Here is a 22,308-nt window from a genome sequence, read left to right as displayed (position 1 = left end):
ATGTGGAATGCCTGTGCTTGTTCCAAGTTATAGTTGGGATTAGGAACTAAAACTCTTGTGTGTTCCTGTGGGCATGTGGTTACACAGAGGGAAAAATGTTGTCCTTTATCTTACTAGAACCCAAGGTCAAGTCTATCACATGACTTGCTATACATTTGGGTTCCTCTTTTGGTAAGCATGTACACAAAACACATGGGAGGTCTTCCAGCCGTCCAGAGTTCCAGCTCAAAGAGTGCTGTTCATTTAGCATTTGAAAATTAGTAAAGAGAAGATTAATTGTAGTGAGGGTGTTTCTAATCATGTTTAAACTGCCATTCTTCCTGATACCAATTTTAAAAAAATTGTTCAAAGGCTTAAAACTCAATGTTCCAGAAGAACAGTGGGTGAGATTTCTTCCTAGCCATTCCAGCAAAGTAAAGAAATTAATAACTTTATTGGGTAATAAAAAATAAGTTTTTGGTGTATCGTTATGACACAGATATTTTAAACTATAAATAAAAGATATCCGAGAATATCCCCTTTGGCTTACAAATCTTTAGACATCAATGGGATGTGGAGAGCTAACGTATTCAGTATAATCAAGTCTTGCTGTCTGAGGCTCTGTGTGGTAGGTAGCATTCAGCTCTTTCAAGATGGCCCATCCGTGTAGCTAGATTCAGCTGTGAAAACAAATACTAACATATCATTAATATTTAGCTGTCTGTTTTTCTACGTATGGACTGGCATATTTGGGCGGGGGGGGGGGGTCTTTTCTTTCAGTCGAGGGGAATGTGAATGCATTTGTTAGAGGGTTGAAGGGAACCCTGGCAGCATTCTTCTGAAGAGCCCTGGGAAGTAAGTATACTACTCGTTCTCAGCAGTGAGGCTTGGTCTGAATGGTATCAGGAAGGGACAGGCAGTTGCCGTGACCAGCTGCTGAGTCCCCAAGCAAGGGTTCCCATAGAGTCCTGGTCTCATTGTCTCTCCCCACTCTCTTTCTGTGTTGGGTGCCTTTTTCTTTTTTCTTTTTTGAAAAACTAACCCAAGATCACTCATGCGATGTGTCATTTTACTAACCGACTAATGTACTAACACCCTAACGACTCATCTTTGTTTTTAGTTCTTTTAATTAACAATCGTTCTGTTCACAGTTTTTTAATTTCCTTTCTCCCCCCTTCTCCTCAAAGCACTCAGGCATCGGACACGCTATGGTAAACAAACTACATTGTCTGGTAGATATCATTCTTACTGTCTTTTTTTGGGTTTGCCGTGTGTTGCCCTCCTTCCCCCCAACCCCCCTTTTGTCCTCTTTAGACTTACTTCCTTCTTCTTTTCAATTTTCTTTTGTTGTGAAATTAAATGCAAGCCTTTTTCTTTAAAGAAGAAAAAAAATAGAAGGAATCATAGCTGTCTGTCCTGAAAATAGTAGTTATTCAAGTTTGGTGGGGACAGTCTCTTTTCTCCAATTTTCTTTTGTTTGTTTGTTTGTTTTCCCCCAAAGTTATTTTTTAAAGAAGTTTCTTCACTTAGTTCTATTTTTATTTACCTATTTTGCAGCTCCAAATTACAGTCTAGGGATAACAGAGATTTCTACTGAGGACTTCCTTTTGCCTCTGTCTCCTTCTCTCTCTTCCTGCTTTCTCTGTCTCCTTCCCTGTGCCTTCCTTCCTCTTTCTGTCCCTTTTTATGTGGCTGTGGCTGCCACAGGTGATCTGAGGAGGAAAGTATACTGCTTTCTCTAATGTTCCTCTCCCTTCTTTGACCTCACTCCTCACTTTGGCCAAAGGGAGTGCCACCAATTGTGTTTTTCATACACACTGCATGGCATGGTCCTGTCTTGTGGAAACCGCATCAGAACCTGTCCCTCACTGACCTCTATGTTACTAACAACTGGCAACCAACCATCAACCCAGTTCCACCCTTGTCTTTCTCCCTCCCCATCTTCATCCTCCTCTCATCCTTCATATATTTGGGGGTTGGGTTTGGACTTTTTCTTTTCTTTTTTTTTTTTCTTATTTCTTTTTTCTTCAGTGAGGGAGGTGGTAGGCAGGGGAAGTGTTATCCTTTAGTTTTAAGTGTTTTGTCTCCCCCCCACACCTCCATTTTGCTTTCCTTCGGTTTGTTTAATGCATGCACGTGTGGTGTGAATTTTGATTCTGTTATTTCATCCTTTCCCTCCACCTGCCCTCTCTCTTGTCTCCAGATTATTTCTGCATGGGTGTGCCAATGTACGGTGTGTGCATGCCCTGAGGCCCCATCTTTTCTCTCTGCCTTCTGCTTATGGATGGTGGGTGTATGGGTGCTCATCCCCCCTCCCATTGGCATTATTATTATTATTATTTTGGGTTATCATTGCCTCATCATTCATTTCTTTTTGTTAAAGTTGCTTTTTGAGTTTGGGTCATTTTTCTGTTGGTGGTGGCGATAGGTAAGGGAGGGCAGGGGTTGGTACCCCGGGATGGTCCATAGCATGTATCATTCTGGACATGTTAGAATAGAGACATTCCTCATTCCTACCCTGAATGCATGTTTGTTAGTGTGGTGTGAACCATGAAAGAAACAAATAAAAAAAGAAAAGAAAAAAGGGGAAAAAATCACTAACAACCAAAGACCAACCCCTAACATATACCATTGTTGAATGTCTCCTTCGGTGTTTCTCATTACTACCATAAATAACAATCATAAGGAAAAAAAAGCAATTGCTTTTAGCAGTGAACTGAGACAAATGATATCGTCTAAGGGTGGTTCCATTTTCTAGCCTGACTCAATGAAGTATACAGTGGGTAGAACAAGGTACTCAGCTTAGCCAGTCTAACACGGTGTCCCATTAGCGGCCAGGAAAGACTGTATGCTTGGGACATAGGAAGGCAGACCAGAAAATGGAACTCAACTGCACATACCAAAGTCAAGCCAAATTAGAAAGAAAACCTCACCAAAAATCTTAATGGAGGTCAAACCACATGTAGGGAAGCCATTGAATTTTAATAGGATCGTAAGGTCATTGCTGGGATTTTTTTTCTTGTCCCTATGTCCCACTACCAGGTGACAATCTCTGTGGATGGTATCCTTACCACGACGGGTTACACTCAAGAGGACTACACCATGCTGGGCTCAGATGACTTCTTCTATGTTGGCGGAAGCCCAAGCACCGCAGACTTGCCAGGCTCCCCTGTGAGCAACAACTTCATGGGCTGCCTGAAAGAGGTAAGGCTGACACACGTCCACCAAGTAGGTGGGTGGTATGGCCAATTGGGAATAAAAAAAAGAGATCTCTAGACCAATGAGTGCAAATGGCTGCTAACCTATCTGTGCAATGAATTGCGGTGGATGACCAGACTTTGAACTTTAAAGTAAAGGTCCCATCCTTTGGATCAAGATTGAGATTGCTGAGTGACCTTGGGCTTGCTACTCAACTATTCTGTGGCTCTGCTTCCTCCTCTAACTAATAAAGACCCTTCTTGTTCAGATACTGTGAGATGTAAAAGAACTGTGTACTGCAGATGACATCACAAGGACATACGTGAAGTGTGACTTTGTGCTTTTCACTCACCAAGTAGGGGAGCTATAGTTAGAAGTCACACAGTTTGTATGTCTTATCTGAAATATAGCCTGTGTATTATTTTACCTTTTTTTAATGTTGCAGTCCCCAAACATTTTTTTTTTCTCATTTGCCGAAATAAGGGCAAAAAATTTCGGCATGTAACATTCACGCTCAGAAACATGGGCCTGCCTCTCTCTGTTTTTCTTCCCTGAAAGCTTGTCACTGGAGCAGCGAGAGAGCGGTAGGGCTTTGCCTTTCCTCATTTATTACCCTCGTAGCTGATGGGTCGAGACCTCTGTCTGAGAGCAGAGGCGCTTCAGTCAACTGCAAGTTCAGCCTCGGAGGTCAATTGTTGCGGCAGAAAGAATCAGCCTTGATTGGTGAGAGTTCTTTCGCCGCACTCTGTCATTGAAGCGGTGCACTGGACATTTTCTTTAATCTAAAGTAAGCTTGATTGCCTGAGATATCCATGCCATTTCCCTAGGGAGATTCCTTGAGAGTCTGATGGTGTTACTTCTTCTAGATAAAGATTTCTTGTGACATCTTGTGAGCCTCCCCCTGCGGCATATGCTTTGTTCTTATTGTAGTTATTTGGAGTTTGTTGAACAGCGGGCATGCAGGTAATGATATTGGCCATGGATTTATCAGTGGTACGAGATGATGAAGAGGCATTGCCTTGACTGTACCCGGCACACAGTAGGTGGACAGAGAAGATTTATTGCATACGCTGACTTTTCAGGCAACCACCAAGGGCCTTTAGCTGTGCTGTATTTAACCTTGGTGACTCTTTATAAGCAATGGTTTTTGTGCTCAAAGACTTTATAGTCTGGGAAGGGAAATGAGATCGGTAAGAGAATAATTAGAGCACAGGACCATGTGTTCAGTGCCGCAGACTAAATGCTCCGATTGAGCAGAGGAAATAGATAAGTTTTAGGTGGGAGTCACTTATAGCGAAGAAGTGACATTGGAGCCAACACTTGTTGCAATTAAGCATGTGTGAGTTGAGAGGAAGAGGTGGAAAGAAAGGCATGGCAGAGGAAAGGAAATTCCAGTTACAGCTTTGTATTACTCTTGGTCTGAAGGACAAATGGAGAGGAGACTCCAAACTGCTTCCCTCTCTTTGACAGTGTTTACCTCAGCTTCTGCTGGCTTTGGGGATGCCCCTGTTGTTTCTGGAGACGTTATGTTAGGCACACAGCACTTGCTCACTGGGATTTGCTCCTATTTGAATAGACTAAGGACATACACTATTTAGAGTTTGATGAGCCCTGAGAGACTCTAAAACCTTGCTAAATTCACACTGGTTTGGATTGCACTCTCATCAGAAAAGGATTGAGAGATGGCTCAGCGGTTAAGAGCGTTGCCTGCTCTTCCAAAGGTCCTGAGTTCAATTCCCAGCAACCACACAGTGGCTCACAACCATCTGTAAGGAGGTCTGGTGCCCTCTTCTGGCCTTCAGGCATACACACAGAAAGAATATTGTATACATAATAAATAAATAAATATTTAAAAAAAAGAAAGAAAAGGATTGCAACATTTCTGCCACCAAGGACTTGGCTCAGGAATGCATCAAGGATTGATTGACATGGCACAGTCCTTCATTTTTCTGTGGGGTAACAGCCCTGAACATGGAGTGTCCTGGAGTGGACATAGGGGTCACGTTTCCCCTATATACAGTTACATAAATCATCTCCAAATTATATTTGGAAACAAAGGAACAATTTATTAGCTTCAGTATTTTTATCTGTTAATTAGGAAAGTTAGCTCTGAGCATTTTGGACCATGTAGAAAAATACCATGATACATATGATGACTTTACCCATGAAGATTAAAACAAAATGCACAATATACCTACATATATATAAATATATCTACACACACACACACACACATATACATGCTTGCATACATAAAAACCAAAAGTGGGAGGGGAGAGGCAGGGAAGAAAAGCAGCAGAGAGAAAGATATCTATATATATATCTATATATAGAGAGAGAGAAAGAGAAAGAGAAAGAAAAAGAGAAAGAGAAAGAGAAAGAGAAAGAGTAAGAGAAAGAGAAAGAGAAAGAGAAAGAGAAAGAGAAAGAGAAAGAGAAAGAGAGAGGAGACTAGGTGAAAAACTGGAAACTCTTCAGAAGTCTATTGGATGTCATTAAATAGTTTGCAACTTTGCAGGCCTAGCATGAAGACATACTTTGAGCCCCAGAACTCACATGAAAGATGAAAACCACAGGGCACAGTTTAAGCTTTTAATTCTGGTGCTGAGGAGGTAGAAACGGACGGTGTCTCAAAGCTTGCTGGCACAAAGCCTGCGGTGGTGACCCCCACCTTTAATCCCAGCACTTGGGATGCAGAGGCAGAGGCAGAGGCAGGCAGATCTCTGAGTTTGAGGTCAACCAACAGAGCATGTTCCAAGACAGCCAGGGGTACACAAAGAAACCCTGTCTCAAAAAGACAGACAGACAGAGACAAAAAACAAGTAGCCCCTACAAAAACAAAAACAAAAACAAAAAATGACTTGCTGGCCAGACAGTAAAGCCAAATCTGTGAACTCCAGTTTCACTGAGAGATTGCTGTCTTTAAAATTAAAGTGGACAGTGACTGAGAGAATCATCTGAGGTCAACTTCTAGCTTATACACACACACACACACACACACACACACACACAAGCACACACATGTGCACATATACACACATATTTCATGTATATATGAACACACACATACAAACAAGGTGAAGCAATTGAGAATGACATCTGCATACATCAAAAACACATATCCTCACACACGTGTATTTCTGGAGAACAGAGTTAATATCTTGAGCAACTGCAGTTAGTGGTAAAATGTCCTGGTTTATCGAGCAGTTTAGGACTGTATTTAAGTCTAGACTGTTAGAAAAGGGGTAGCAATAACCCCGAGGGACATGATCTGTGAAACAGAACTTTGCTGGCATCCGCCTCATCTCTGTTGTACATGGGGGTTTTCCTATGGGCCTGTGAGTTCTTCCAGTGTGCTTGAGCTTGAGCACGTACGTGACCTTGAGTCTAATGAAGTCCTATAGAGTTTTCTTTTTCTCTTTAATCATTGCATCATTTTGTCTTTGAGGAAGCCCAGGGAATTCTCTTGTTTTTGACAACTTAGTAAAACAGGAAGAGCTGCCTCCTCTTCTAGACTTTAGCTTCTCGGCAGATGAGTCCTCTCTGATCATTTAACTTCATGACATTCTTTCCTCTTAAGTTCAATGACATCACCCCTTCCCAATCTCCCTGAAGTGAGCACCAGGTATGCACGTGGTGCACAGACATAAACACAGAATACTCAAGTACATTAATTAAATCATTAAAGAAATAAATAAAATTAGTAACCCTGGTTAGGAACACAAACTTGATTGCACTATATGACTTAGAATTAGATACTGTTTTATTTTTTAATAAGTATCAGTTTACCAGTTTGCAATGAGGAGATCCTAAGAGCTATGCTGCATTCTTCTTAAGGACAAGTGAAGTGATGGGCACAAGTCAAACATCATTATGCAATGATATCTTGGAAATCCATTAAGAATTACATATTGGCTTATAGAGCATCTGTGATCAGGTCTACACGAATGTGCTATAGCAAGTCATTTTCAGGGAAAGCCTTTGATTTTGAGGTTTTCCTCATTAAAATTCTCTCATCTTTGTAAAAGGAAGGACAATCCACCCACCCTTCCTCAGTATTTCCCTTGTTACTGTCTTCAGTCTTTTATTGGAGGCTGTCAGTCTCCCTTTGTTAGGATATGAGCTCCTTGAGAAGACATAATCAGCATTTCACAGCAAGTAGAACAATTCCTGGCATCAAAAATTGTGTTCAATCATGAGTATATCTTTCCTCCCTCCCCTCCCCTCCCTCTCTCCTTTCCTTCTTGTCTCATGGATCTCAGGCTGACCTGAAGCTCATTACATAGTCCTCAGTTGGCTCTTTTCTAATGCTCCTGCCTCTGTCTCCCAAGTGCTGGGATTACAGATGTGCATCTTCACATCTTGTGTAGGGGGTGCAATGGATGCCATTCATGTATTTGTGTATGCCGGCAAGGGCTCTAGCAACTCACCTATGTCCTTATCCCAGGAAAGTCTAATTTTTCTTAATAAACAGTCTGTGCTTCTAAAAATTTTATTCAATGGTATGCCTAGAATAAATAAATAAATGAGTTAGCTGCGTGGAGCCCTAATATCTGGTGAGCTTCAGGTCAACACTGTCTTAGTTCAGGCTGCCATAGTGAAACACCTTAGACAGACTAGCTTATTAAAAAAAATAGAAATATTTCAAGTTACGGCCCACCAACATTCTAGCATGGTGTCAGAAGGGTCTTATGAGTCCCACCCTTAACCAAGGAGGTATTTACAGTTCGCAGCTTCTAGGAAAGGGAAAGCCAATTTTCTTTAAGGGTGTGATTGCTGGTGGGGTGACTCAGCTCCTATGAATGACCTCATACTCATTAGTGTATGGGTAGCACAGATTGGACTTGGTGAGTTATAAAGTTATGAAGTCAGGGGGATGTCTATAGGGGAAGTTAGAGAGTAGAGTGAGTAGTGAATATAGTCGAAATAGATTCTATAAAAATCCAAAATAATTAATTTAAAGAAACTTTCATCATATGTTCTTTGGAGAACTATGAATGTTGAGCCTGTAGGTAAGTACTGAGAACATAAAGCATGCCAAAGACTATGCTAGAATATATACAAGGAGCAGATAAAGTTCTTGCTTTAGAGGACCTCAAACTTGGTAGGAAGAAACAGATACATAATTAGAATTATCCAGAAAAGTAGGCATCATGCAAAATAAGACATTCATGGTGGTAATGGGGATGTTGAGGAAGAGTTGCTATTATCCCGTAGTTCAAGGGAGACTTCTTGAAGGACATAGTACCCAACTGAGGCCTTAAGATGGTAGAGAAAAAAAGGAAGGAAGGGTGGGGCTAATGAGATACTGTGAGCAAAGGCAAGCAGGAAGGACACCTGTTTATAAACAGGATACAGTTTATAAACACAGTTTATAAACAGAGAACAAATTATAAGATCAGAAATTCTGGAGGGATGACCACAAAATCAGTTAGGGCACAAGTCATTTATCCTATGCTGTATTTTGGCCTTTATTCTGTATTTACACGGAACGGCTGATAACGCTACATAGTGAATGACAGTCTCATATTGGCATGTTATTTAACAGGCCCCAATTCCTTGATTTATGGTCTACTCTCTGCACCCGGGGTGTTTTATTTTCTTTCCAGGAAGTTGAAAAGTAGGCATGGGAAGAGAGATCCATCAGGTTCAGCACCGGGCGGGGAGACAGCTATCCTGAGCTGTTTCCACAGAAAAGCGTTTCTACTTGACCTGCATTTCAGTTTCCCGCTTCCCTCTGTCAGGACCTACAGTTTTCCCTCCTTCTGTCCTTGGCAGAGCTAAGCTGTTGTTGGATGGAGCACAAGAAGGAATAGGCAAGCTATGCCAGTACTGAGTTGCACAGCGATCCCCTCCGAATCAGGGAGAGTTTCCTGAAGCCCATCACCATGTCTTCCTGCGTGCTGGACCTTCTGGGCTGTTCAGTTAGATTCTTTCTGTATTGCCCTCCTTTCTCCTCCAGCTGGGACTTCCCTTCTTCACCCAGAGTGTCAGAGTCTCTCTATGCCAATGGGAAAACCTACATGCTGCCTGAGACCTCCAGGGCAGACTGGGTTTTCCTCACCAGGTTTCCTCGTGACATTTCTAATAGGAAGGAAGGAAAACTGGGGGAATGGAACATATATCCAAAGAAAAAGGTTTGAGGGGAGCACCACTGTGCACATTACATTCCACATCCCTTTGTGATTATTAGACATTTAAAATTGAATGGGGCTTTGCAGCCAGAGATAGTCTCTGAACAGATGATTAATGGTTTAATCTGTAATAACTTTACATTTTATAGAACCCTGATAGGAGTCCACATCTGGTGAGCCAAGCTATTTAAGGCTGTGTTAATTCTGTTAATTGCTATATGCTTATTTGAATTGCTGGCACCTGCAGGCTTCGGGATAATGCGTTTGTTGTTGCCTTAAAAAATATACTCATTTTATGGTATTCTGCCCCACTGTCTTCTGCTGCTAGTCTCCTATGCTATACCTTAGTTTTAATGCTTGATATCTTATGCGGTATCTTGATTTTACTTTTATATTGTTCTGTTAGTTTTTCACTCCCTCTCTTTTTACCTACCCCCCTCTTTTTCCCCTTTTGTTTAATTCATTGTTTTTGCAAGACCTTGGATTGGTTTCTTTCTGAATTTATCAGGTGGGTACAAATATCCTACTGTAAGTAGGAGATGTGGGCTCGTGATATGGAGCTATCCATGCTTGTCTCTCTAGTGTTACGAGCATTGTGCAGCTCAGAGTCAGCAAAGTCCAAGGGAAGGATTCCAAGTCAGTGTTCAGGATGCAGAAGGAACTTGAGTACAGGACTGTGTCCTCTCTAACTCATCTGATGACATATAACAAGTCACTTGACTGGTGGTCCATGCCTCAACTTCCTTGTCTCTAGATTAGTTATGTTAAGCATTTTAGTGTACTGCAGAAAGCTATATTTTAGTATAGTTGTTTGTTTTGGTTATTTTGAAGCTCTGCCTATCTTGGAACTTGCTATGATGACCAAGCTGTCCTCCAACTCAAATCTGCCTGCTTCTGCCTCCCCAGTACTGGAAGTACTTCACAAAAATATAAAACACTATAACAATATGAATGTAACCAGTATTTGGATACTTTTTTATCATTTAAAAAACAAACAAACCAGGGAGCCAGTTATTTCTCTTTGCTGTCTCTATAGAAACTCATCCGACATAGTTTAGAGAAAAGAATTAAGATGAGGGGGCCAATTCTAAATTAATGTTAATTTAACAGGATAGCTTTCCTTGATCTGTGGTAACCATTCCATAATGGAAAATAAGAACAGTGTCACTGCTGGGCCAAATGCACACAATAGTGGCAAAGAAGAAGAGGGGACATAACTATATCTTCTGGGTATTTGTGATACCCATGAGGCATATCTCAAGAGAAGCAGGCATTATCACATATCCCAGGATGGATGTAAAACTGGAGTAGTATCAGGCTATACTATTGCCTCAGAAATACTTGGCATTATAGCACAGTGACAAAGAGAGACTCTTCAGTTATTTTAAGATTAAGCTCTCTCTCCCTTTCTCTCTGCTCTTGGTTGTTTTGATTTGATGTCTCTGACTATAGCTGTCCAGTTACTATGGAGATTAGCCAGGCCTAAACTAGGTGCAATCCGCCCACCTTATCCTATTTAGTCCTGGGAGGTACATGCCAGAGCTTCCATGCCTGGCTTCAAAATCAAACTACTAAAAATGCAGTATTTTTTTTATTGTTGATGATTTTTTTTGAGAAACATCTAATGATTTTTTAATTGTTAATGTGATATTCCTTTCCCCCCTTTATTTTCAAACTTTCTTAGTGATCCTTTCCCTATGTGCTCAGGTACTTCCGTGTGATAGCCATGGCATTTTTTTCCTAACTCTATTTGAGATAGCGACATGTATGTTCAGGATTTTGATTCATAGGATTTAGGAAGTCAGCTGTCAGTTTTGGGAGTCAGAATGTGGGATGCTAGTTAGCTGAGTACTGGTGCATCCACTGCTACAACAATGACCACATATGAGATGTGACTGTTGAAAACCAGAACAGAAAGATGAGAACAAAATAGGTCTAGGTTTGGGTTACATTTTCAAAGCCTTGGATCAAGCATTCTTTAAGTTAGACTGCCACTAGATTTCCAGCCATGGAGACTCAGTCCATTCATTCCATCCGTTGGCCTGTTTTCTGTCATTTGCGACAGAGCTTTTGGTCATGTAGGAGAATTCCCCATACTCCTATTTATCTTCATTTTCTCTGACAAGATTCTGGGCATTTGGGCCAATAAAAGAGATAGATGAAGATAGCAGATGCCCAGCTTATTTTACTTATCATCAGCATATCATCTCCATATGTGTGTATAATGACCAGGAATCAAAACCTTTTTTAATGTTCACTAACTGACAGATCAGATCACTCTTAGATCTGAGTTCGAAAGCAGATGGAAGAAGACATTCATTGTCTTCACATTAAGAGAGTTAACTGACAAACCCAACATTCTCTGATGTGGAATTCCCCTTTGTATACTGGCTTGGCCTGGTAGGGTAGAACAGAGCTAGGTGGGGAAAACTAAACTGAATGGTGGAAGAAGGAAGGCGGGCAGAGTCAGGGGAGAAGCCATGGAACTGCCACTGGAGACAGATGTGCTGAAACTTTGCTTGTAGGCCATGACCTTGTGGTGATGCATAGATTAGTGGAGATAGGTTAAATTAAGACGTAAGAGTTAGCCAATAAGAAGCTAGAGCTAATGGACCAAGCAGTGATTTAAATAATATAGTTTCTGTGTGGTTATTTCAGGTCTGAGCTGCCAAATGGCTGGAAAGACCAAGCGGCCCCCCTGCAACAATCCTCTACCTTGAGATAAAAAAGATTCCTGTGCTCAAAAGTTAGGCACCACCCTTAGGCCTTTCTATGGGAGTGAGATCAGTTTGGTTCATATATTCTTAGTAGATTAATGAGTAGAACCTAGGTATCTAACACTAATAAGATCTTTCTCTCTCTCTCTCTCTCTCTCTCTCTCTCTCTCTCTCTCACACACACACACACACACACACGGACAGGGTAGGGAGAGAGCTAGTATTCTGACTCAGGATCAAACAAATGAGTTCTTTGCCTTTGCCACTCTGGCCTTCTAAGCCGACTGGGCATCTAAGCGGAGACTTCAGTGTCAAATGAACGGACGGCTCTTTCCAGGGAGTTCTTTAGCTTTTCCGTTAGTGAACTCCCTGAAAAGAAACAATGCATGCCTTATCGATTTGACCAGGCTCATTGTTCTGAAGACATTTCTCATCCATCTCCAAGACAATTAAGTATGTGCCGCCCATGGAGCTCCCTGGGTCACTTTTATGGTCAGAGTTGAGGTCCTAGTCACTGCCGTCACCTATTTGTAACTGTTTGTAACTATCAGTCCTAACTGTTTCCCTCTCCCTAGTCTTAGGAAGGTCATCCTCTAAAACCATTACAACCACAGCAGTTCCATCCATAGCAGTAATTACCAAGCACACAGAGAAGTAAATGTATATGAAATGTGTCTACAAGGTGCTATGCACTTTATGCGTATCCCTTATTTGCTTTTCATGTAAAGTTTAGGTGAATTCTGTCAACATTGCTTACTTGAGTTCGGGGGAACAGAATGCTATGCCCATTGCTACTGTCACCAGCATGAACGAGGAAGACTAAATATTCCTACGTCATGAATCCCGCCACCATTGTTATCAACTCGGTCATGAAACTCTCTGACAGGGAAAGGGGCAAACTCCTCAGAGAAGGCTGGTGAATTTGGGATTAAACTCACTCTGGGGAATGGCTGCTCACTATCATTTGAAGAACACACTTCATAGGGAAGGTCATTTAATCAGGCAAGAACGCCCTGCTGGGAGACCAGCTACAATTACCCATTTCTTCCACCTTGCCATTGATTGTTCTGCGAGCACGGCAGTTTTTGCTTGATTTCCCACTTTGACTGGGCAAATTGATATTGTTCAACCTGCTAATGGAGGAATGATTTTCATTACGAGACCAGAGAGGGAAGGAGCTTCTCCTGGTACAAATGCCGAGCAGTAGAAGGCTTTTGTTTTGAGATACGTGGGGCATCTTTCATTTTGATTCAGTTTAGTATTTTCTGTGAAGCTGAATGCACTCATCTCCAGCGTCTTTGGCTTAGGCATTTTCAGTCTGTTTTTGAGACTCTCTTATTTAGCTTTTCTTTCTTTTCATTTTTTCCCCTTCAGGATAAATTCAGTGGAACTTATTGTTTTCTGAAAATGTCACTATTTACAGCAAGTGTAATCTACCACAACAATCCCACTGAGACAAAAATCTCCTGTGTCTTCACATGCCTCAAAGGAGACTTGAAAAAGCCTATTCCTTATACATATACACCTACAGGGATAAAGCGATCATTGAGCTAATTGATTAGCTACTTTGTATTGTTTTGCAAATGTGGAGGCAATTATTTCATCACTGTGGCACTTCAATAGCCTTGTGCTCTACTCACCGAGTGGACCATGCCCCACTACTAACTAGCTTCTGCACAGATTTCCAGAGCTGCAGAAGCAAATGTTCTACTCCACAAACAACTCAAACAGCAGTATTGCACACCAATTATCAACCCATAAGATGTTCATTTCTCCTCTCTCAATAAGATGCTTCTTTTCCCTTCCTACTGTGTCAGAATGTGGTCTGATATTTCCCACAGAAAATAAAAAGGTTTAACTTATGCTAACCCCTTCTCCTCCTGCCTCCCCAAATTTACCTGGCTAGCCTCTTTATGCCTGGATTTCAGGATAATTATTTCTCCTTTTGAAATATAACTACTTCCCCGATTTTTCTTCTGCTTCTTTTTTTTTTTTTNTTTTTTTTTGAGAATCAGTCTTAACTGTCCTTGGTCTTCTCCTCACCTTGGCTCTGCCTCCTCTATGTACTAAAATGGCCTGAAACATTTCCTTAATCTTACCACCTGTTCAGTTTACACCCATGACTTCGGGGGCTGTCTGTCATCTCTATCTACTTCATGGTCATCCCTTCATCCTCCACATTTATATACCAAACTCAAGGCTTTAGTGACTTTTGCGCTTTTTTATTTTTATTTTTTTTAAATTATACATATCAATCCAAGTTCCCACTCCTTACCCTACTCCCGTTCCTTCCACATATCCTTCCACTCTACCCCCATCCAATCCTCAGAAAGGATAAGGCACATTGCCTTGGGGAAGGTCCAAGGCCCTCCCTACTATATATAGGCTGAGCAAGGTATCATTCAAAGGGAATAGGTTCCCCAAAAGCCAGTACATATTGTAGGGATAAATCCTGGTGCCACTGCCAGTGGCACCCCATTCTGCACCAGCCATACAACTGTCACACATTCAGAGGGACTAGTTTGGTCCTATGCTTGTTCCTTCCCAGTCTGGCTGGAGTTGATGAGCTCCCATTAGCTCAGGTAGACTGTTTCAGTGGGTGTCCCCATCATGGTCTTGACCCCTTTGCTCAGACTCTCATTCCTCCCACTCTTCAACTGGACTTTGGGAGTTCAGTCCCGTGCTCTGATGCGGGTCTGTGCCTGTGTTTCCATAAGTTGCTGGATGAATGTTTTATGGTGATATTTAAGATATTCATCAGTCTGACTACAGGGCAAGTCAAGATTGGGCCCCCTCTCCTCTATTGCTTAGGGTCTAGCTAGGGTCATCCTTGTGGATTCCTAGGAATTTCTCTAGAGCCAGCTTTCTTACTAATCCTATAATGACTCCTTCAATCAAGATATCTCTTTCCTTGCTCTCATCTCTGTTCTTCTTCCTTCTCGACTATCCTTATCCTGTTCCCTCAAGTTCTCCTCACCTCCCCCCTTTACTCCTTCTCTTCCCCTTCAACCCTCCTTTCTTCCCCTACCCTCATATGCCCAATTTTGTCAGGTGATCTTGTCTGTTTCCACTTTCCAGGTAGATCTATATGTTTTTCTTAGCCATTTGTGCTTTATAATAGTGGTGTCTTGTTTTCCACCATATGTTAGCAGCTCTGTACAGCCTCTCAAGTAACAGCTTCATCACATGTAATTTCTAGAATAGTCCTCATTACATTAGATTTTAGTGATCAGTGTTTCCCAATAGCTCAGGTTTCTGCATGGCAGGAATGTAAATATGTATTGAGATGTTCCTTTAAATTTAAACATGTAACCTGGCTTATAAGTATATGAAAATGTTCTTTAATTTAACTATTATGAATAGTGCCACAATAAATGTCATCATATGGGTCATGTATGTATCTCTCCAGTATGCTGGCTTAGATTACTTTGACAATGAAAGTATCACCATGAAATGAATAATTTTTACAATCAACATATGCTTTGAGAAAAGACACTTCCTGGAGAGATCATTTATCTGTTCTGGTTTTCAATGATAGCCCAGAACAGTTGACATTCATAAAAAAGTATTAATAAATACTTGTAGGAGAATTGTTTGTTTGAGTTTCAATTTGTGCTTCTATTCACATTCTCATTAGTATATAATTCATTCACTTATTCCAAGTGCAGTAGGTATTCCCAGAATGCCCTTTGTTCAGTAGGATCTGTCCCAAGTATTAGAGAATATGCTGTGTGACTCCATATCCAAGGTCCCTGAGTCAATGGAACTTGAACTGTGGATAAAGAAATCCAGGAGAAAATGTGACAATAATGTTTTAAGATTTATTTCCAGTGGGTTGAAGAGATGGGTCAGTGGCTCAAAGAGCTTGTTCTTGCAGAGGCCTGGGGTTTGATTCCTTGCACCCCCATGGTGGCTCACAACTGCCTGGAACTCCAGTTCCATAGCCTTTCATCCTCTTTTATGACTTCCATAGGCATGAGGCATGTGTGTGGTTCACAGACATACATGTGTACAAACTCTCATACACATAAAAGGAAAGAAATGTAATTTATATTTCCAAGCAAGGAAGAGTGGTGTGGGAAGCAAAGAGGATAACGGCATAGTGAGGAGGTTCTCCATTTAGCTCAGTGGCTGGGAAAAGATTGGCTCCTTGTGGTGACGGAAAACTAAGTTGAGACCCAAGAAGAAAGGAGTCATGTGCACAGAGATCTGGGGAGAGGCCAACCCTGCCAGAGGAAGCAGCAAGGATCAGAAATATCAAAAGCAACGGGAAGCTTAGTGTGTTCCGGAAAGGTCAAGGAGGTCGTGGAGCTGCGGTTGAGTGAGAGAAGTGCAGGGGCCTGTGATGAGATCTGCTGCTGCTGGCCGCCTTCAGAGAGGATCCAAGCCAGGCAGTATCAGCTTATACCAAGATTATCTCCACTTCAGAGTCTCTAGCCCTGGTTACCCCAGGTCTGCCATGGTTTTCTCTCCCTCCATCGTAAAGAGCAAGGCATCCTTTAAAGTCCAGGCACACATACACGATACAGTGTGTGAAGTTATGAATTAGCCCTCCCTCTGCTCTGCTTGTCACCCTCACCTGTGCTTGTGCTCCTGCTTCTTCTTCCCCTCTACCAGTTGGAGGTCATTCTTCTGTTATCCCCACTCTCTTTTATAGTACGTAATGTATATTATGTGTGTGTGTATATATATATATATATATATACATACATATACTTAAATTATGGTAAATTGCCTTATATATTTATCTACATATGTGTGTGTGTGTGTGAGTGTGTAACAATAATAACAAAAGGAATAGAGGCCATGTATTTGAGAGGGAGAAGGATTGGGAGAGGGTAGTTCCTGGGAGGGGTCAGAGGAAGGACAGGAAGAGAGGAAATGCTGTAATCATATTTAATTGAATGAAAAGAAAGAAACCACCCCAAACAAAACAAAAAGCCATATAAAATGAATCTTAATGATTCTTTAAGAGTATGTCAGTATTTTTTTTAATCTCACTTTGGATATAAAATACCAGATAAGAGTAATTTGGAAAGATTTATTTTGGGATGTCAGGGACAGCAGTCCATCACGGCAGGAAATGCACAGCAACAGGAACTGGAAGTAGATGCTCACATTGTAGCCACAGCCAGGAAGCTACAAATGCTTTTGCTTAGCTGCCTTTTTCCTTTTTATTCAGTCTAGGACCCCAACCCACTGAGTGGTACCACCCACTTTTAGCATGGATATTTCCAATCTGGTTAATCTAACATGGATAATTACCATAGAAAAACCCAGAGATTTTTCACCGTGATGATTTTAAATCCCATAAGTTGGCAATCAAAATATTAATTACCACAACAAATATAGCATAGATACATAGATACTGTTGTCTTTATACACCTTGCTGCATTACAGATCCCTAGGTCCTCTCTTTTGCAACTTTGACCGTAACCTGGCAGGCAAACAGGTGCTCCTCCATGCATCCTCTTATAAGCTTTGACGTGCAGGTTCTTGAGCTCAGGAAGGCAAAGTATACCTTTTGCTAGGAGATGGTGGGAAAGAGGCAAAACAAAATGGCTGTGAGATTTGAGTCAGTAAAGAAGAGGAAGCTAGCAACAGATGGCCCGTGTATCATTTAGAAGTGAGATAGGAGCCTGTGCTTATTATGGGAATGATCATATGGTTAGTGTAACCTAAGAACGGCTGAGATTGGTATCATTTCCCATTTGTGTAAGTTAGAAATCTCATAGCAAGGTATGAATTTTCCTCCACATCCCCATTTCTTGTTCTTTTCTCTCACCAACTGAAGGAATCCACTGGGGCTTCCGTTGTTATTTCTCGCTCCTTCCTGTCCTTCCTCGCTGGACTCTTCTTTCCCACCTTTCTGCCTGTTGTGATAGTATAATGGATGTTCTTATCTCTCTTCTCTGCGGTCGTTATTCTGCCAGATTGACTTTTGTGCTATTTGGAAATAGCCAGTGCTCAGCATACCACATCCCCTTTGGCTTCCTACCTAAGGCTGTTTGTATGGCGGCTTCCCTCTTTCTGCTTTCTTACAGATCCTGCGTACCAAGCCAGAGTCATCATTTCAGGTTGATTCCAATGATGAGTTCTCAGTTCGTATTTTCATGAATGAGTTCTTTGGTTCTCCTGGCAAACATTTCTTCCTGTCTCTCTTCTGAATGCTACTCTTTATTTCGGACTGTGTCTTGTGGTCCCCTTCGACTACTTGCTGCATTAATAGTGTTCTTTTCTTCTAATTCCAAGTATATTTATGTAACATAACGTGTATAGATTCAGACTTTAGTGGTCAATAGCTAGACTTGAACTTTACTTCTAATGAATACTTTCTATGAGTTTTGGAAAAGTTAACTTCTCTGAAGCTCATTTTCTTCGATTATTAAGTAGGTGTTTTAGTGGTCCCTACCTCATCGATGCTCAAATGATATTATGCAATAGAACTTTGAGCCCAGTTGGCATAGTGTGTGTGCTCCATAGACACGAGCTATTATTGACATTCATTTCTTCCTCACATTGTTCTAGAGTCATTTGTTAGCTTTTGCACAATATATATAATCCCTCAGAAAGCAGAGACGTCTTTATAGTTCTAACAATGCTGTTCATACTAGAGTTTTATGAAAGAGTGGAAAGTAATTTATAACCTTCAATAGAATTTCCGGACGAACTATAAGGAAGTTGCTATTTCTTTCAATTACATTTTTACACAATTAAATTGATCCATTCTACCACAGGTAGAATAATTTATTATTTGAATACATCCAATTTTTTTTATTCAAGGATAAATTAAATGCCTGTTCATATGTGAAATTTAAATGTGGTCATTTTATGTTTTAAAAATCCTTTGCAATCAGGTGGTGTGTGATGAAATTTATTTTTCTTAGCCTGGATTTTTTTCATTGCTATTACCTTAGTGGGCCTGATAGATGATCTTTAAAATAATTTTAAAAATTCAGCTATAAAGATGGATATCAGCGCCGGGCGGTGGTGGCACACGCCTTTAATCCCAGCACTTGGGAGGCAGAGGCAGGTGGATCTCTGTGAGTTCGAGACCAGCCTGGTCTACAAGAGCTAGTTCCAGGACAGGCTCCAAAACCACAGAGAAACCCTGTCTCGAAAAACCAAAAAAAAAAAAAAAGATGGATATCAGCTTGTCCAATTCAAGTTGAATACTCTTCTTTAATTCCTAATTGCTTTACAGTGCCTTATAATCCCCTTAATGTCATTAAATGGCTGATTTAATGTATTTCTTTTATGTTCTAGGTATGGTATTTTGAATGCAATGCATGATGGGGAGTTTCTTTTTTGAGAAGTAATCATTCTGGGGTCTGTTTGGCTTCTTTTATATGGTCAGAGTAAGAGTTCTTAATTGGAAACAACATTGAACCTAGAAAGTGTTTTTGCAGTGACTAGGGACACTTTTCATTGTTTATACTGCCATAGGGGAGGAGTAAAAGCCTTACTTTGAATTAGTCTAAATTTTAAAAGGCTAGAAGCGGTACTTAAATATGGCAAGCAGAAGCCAAGACTGTTGCTGTAATATGTATTATGCAATGCATAGACAGTCTATGTAAGCTGATAAGGAATTATCCAGCCTCAAATTACTGAAGTTCTGAGGTTGAGAAGTCATGGGCCAGATGAGAAATAGTTTTGGTTTTTCTGACCATATGTTATATCGCAACAACCAAACTCAGCCTTGATAGCTTATGAATGTAGAAAGACAACATACAAATTAAACCACAGCTCTATTTATAAAGTGGACTGCATGTATTCCAAGGAAATACAGTATATAAAGTCTAAAGTAGACCGTATGTATTCCAAGGAGATACAGTATACTAGTTCTTGGATTTAGTCAAAGTAGTAGACAAGACCTGACATTTCCAATAAAATGTATTGAGACTACATATGTAGATCAAGATTTTTACAGGTTGATATTGTGTCTTCAGATATGGACACTGGGCATAATCTGGGGTATTACAGATACTTTTCTGAAGGAGAAAGATATCCAGGTTCCAGTGAATGGCTCTACATCCACGCACTTACAGATAGCACTGATTGGACTCAGTTATGAATAAAGAACATGGTATTGAGAGGAGTGTGTTGTAGCAGGAAAGGATCTGGGAGGAGTTAGGGGGAGAATGGAAAGCGAATATACTTAAAATACATTGTATACATATGTGAAATTCTCAAAAAAATGGATGAAATATTTTTTTAAAAACCATATATAAGAAATATTTTGTAGCCTTACTTTGAATTGGTCTAAATTTTAAAAGATACACTTCTTTATGCAGTGTTCATATAATTCATTGTTTGTATAACATTATCCTTTCGACTATGTGATTAACTCTACCATTAGATTTTACAGTCACTGTGAATTTGAGGGGCTCCGTATCTCTTCATCATAATACAAATTAAAAGTCATAGTTACAGAAGAGTAGAATTTCAGATACATATTTATGTATTTAGAAAAGAGAACACATACCTCATAGATTTGGAAGTGTACGATACCAATGAATATCCAGAAGACAATATCAATTCAGCTGAGTTCAATTCAATTTAAGCCATTCATTGAACGCCGTCCACTTTCAACAGTGATATGACAGGAATTTTTTTCCTTTCAGAATAGCTTGCCATCTTATCTGTTTTGAATGTGTATTGCACAAAAGATTTGCAGCAAATAAAGGTGTAGCTGGTGAGAAAACATTTACCTACACAAAGAACTCAAAGAATGTAATCATAAAGAAAAATAGCAAAATGAGATTATCACATGGCAGAATCAGAGGTAGAAAGCAACTTGTACTAAAGATTTTTCAGGAAGCGAGAAACCAGCTTGAACTGGAACACTGGAACCATTTCCATGTATACATCAGCCTAAATGTTCTTCTGCAGAATAGTTAAATGATTTTTAAGAGCGGGACAAATGCAAGTGAGGAAGAACAAAGGGGTGATGGGGGTGGAGGGTATCAGAATGCTGCTTGTGTCTTAAAGATAGAGTTCATCTTATTTAACTTTGTTGCCACTGTAGCTACCTGTTGCTAGTTATACATATTCAACTCTAAATTTCTCTGGACATGGGATAACACAGTTGAGGCAGTGCCAAGCGGTTAGTTTCTAATGGAGTTAGGAACTAACTCCATTAGACAAAGAGAATAGAATACAAAGGAGTCACCGGTGACAAGGATACCTACACAGGACTGGGAGTAAAAACATCCTTCAGGAGAAGGCTGAATGTCGAATGCACCGCCATTAGTGACATTTTAGCCACACCCACTGAACTCCACCATCATTCATAAAAATCATGCCTTCTGGGCAGAAGAACAGACAAGGCAATGGCCAAATGCTCCCACCACTGTAGTTTCTTATGAAAGGTTTTTGAAGCCAAGAGAAAGCACATATAAAAAATACAAAGTGAAAAATCTGTAAACCACCTCTCACCTCCAAGAGTTTATCAAACCAGGGGTTTCACGAAAATACCATGGAGGGTGACTCCTTTGTGCGTTTCGCTAGCTTTTAATCCCTGTAGGCAAAAAAGCATTTCGGAAAGAGATTTGAAAATTGTGGAGTCTGATAACACTGCTGGCTGTCAGGTTTTTTTTTTTTTTTCTAATGAATAGCTTATCAGTAAATGTGCTCAGTGGTTAATTACCACATTAGGGCTTATTGGCATAAAATGTAGTAGAATGGCCATTATCCTTATGCAAATTTGGATTTGCCGTGGGTTAAATCCCGTGACCTGAAATCTAAGTCACCTGTCATGAATTAATAGAACCAGGTATGCGCTAGTCCTGCTGGGATTAGCATTGACAAAGAAACCTACTAGCAAAGGCTGGGAAGAGGAATAAATGAAGCCCCAAATAGTGGGGCTCGTGGTTTTGGACTATTTCATAAAGGCCCACAGAGCCATTCAAGCTGCAGGAGTTGATTGACATTTTCTTTTCTGTTTGTTTCATTTCACAAGATAGCTGTAGCACCAAGTGGGCTGACCCAGTGTTGATCCTGTCACCTAGAAGATGGCAGCCGTGACATAGAGCAGATACGGGTTTTGCGTGGAGCAGGGTGTGGTCATAAGAGAGCTCCCAAGTTGTGGGTGGTACTATCAAAATAAGTACCCAGATCCCCACATGTTTTAGTAAGGCCAGACTTCTCTAATAGAACAACGCATCCTTAGTGCATCAACAATGAATATGGATTTCTTTTTTTTTTAATTTATTTATTTATTTATTTATTTATTTATTTATTAAAGATTTCTGTCTCTTCCCCCCCGCCGCTTCCCCTTT

At 40.6% G+C, this 22,308-nt stretch overlaps 1 protein-coding gene across 6 annotated transcripts in view; it reads left to right on the top strand.

The window, feature by feature from the left end:
• Nrxn3 (neurexin 3) overlaps window positions 1-22,308 on the top strand; it is a 1,514,195-nt gene that overhangs the window by 389,233 nt on the left and 1,102,654 nt on the right. For 4 of the 6 annotated variants that reach the window (XM_050152455.1, XM_050152454.1, XM_050152457.1 and 1 more), the window contains exon 5: window positions 3,022-3,183. In XM_050152455.1, coding sequence (XP_050008412.1) covers window positions 3,022-3,183 — 162 coding nt within the window. Of the gene's footprint in view, window positions 1-3,021; window positions 3,184-22,308 lie in introns of those variants that run through there. The other 2 variants (XM_050152459.1, XM_050152458.1) reach the window with 1 other exon arrangement.

Source organism: Alexandromys fortis, unplaced genomic scaffold (assembly GCF_014885135.2).
Source record: "Alexandromys fortis isolate MF-2015 unplaced genomic scaffold, M_Fortis_MF-2015_v1.1 scaffold_47, whole genome shotgun sequence".
NCBI lineage: Eukaryota > Metazoa > Chordata > Mammalia > Rodentia > Cricetidae > Alexandromys > Alexandromys fortis.
This window is presented reverse-complemented; position numbering and strand designations above follow the sequence as displayed.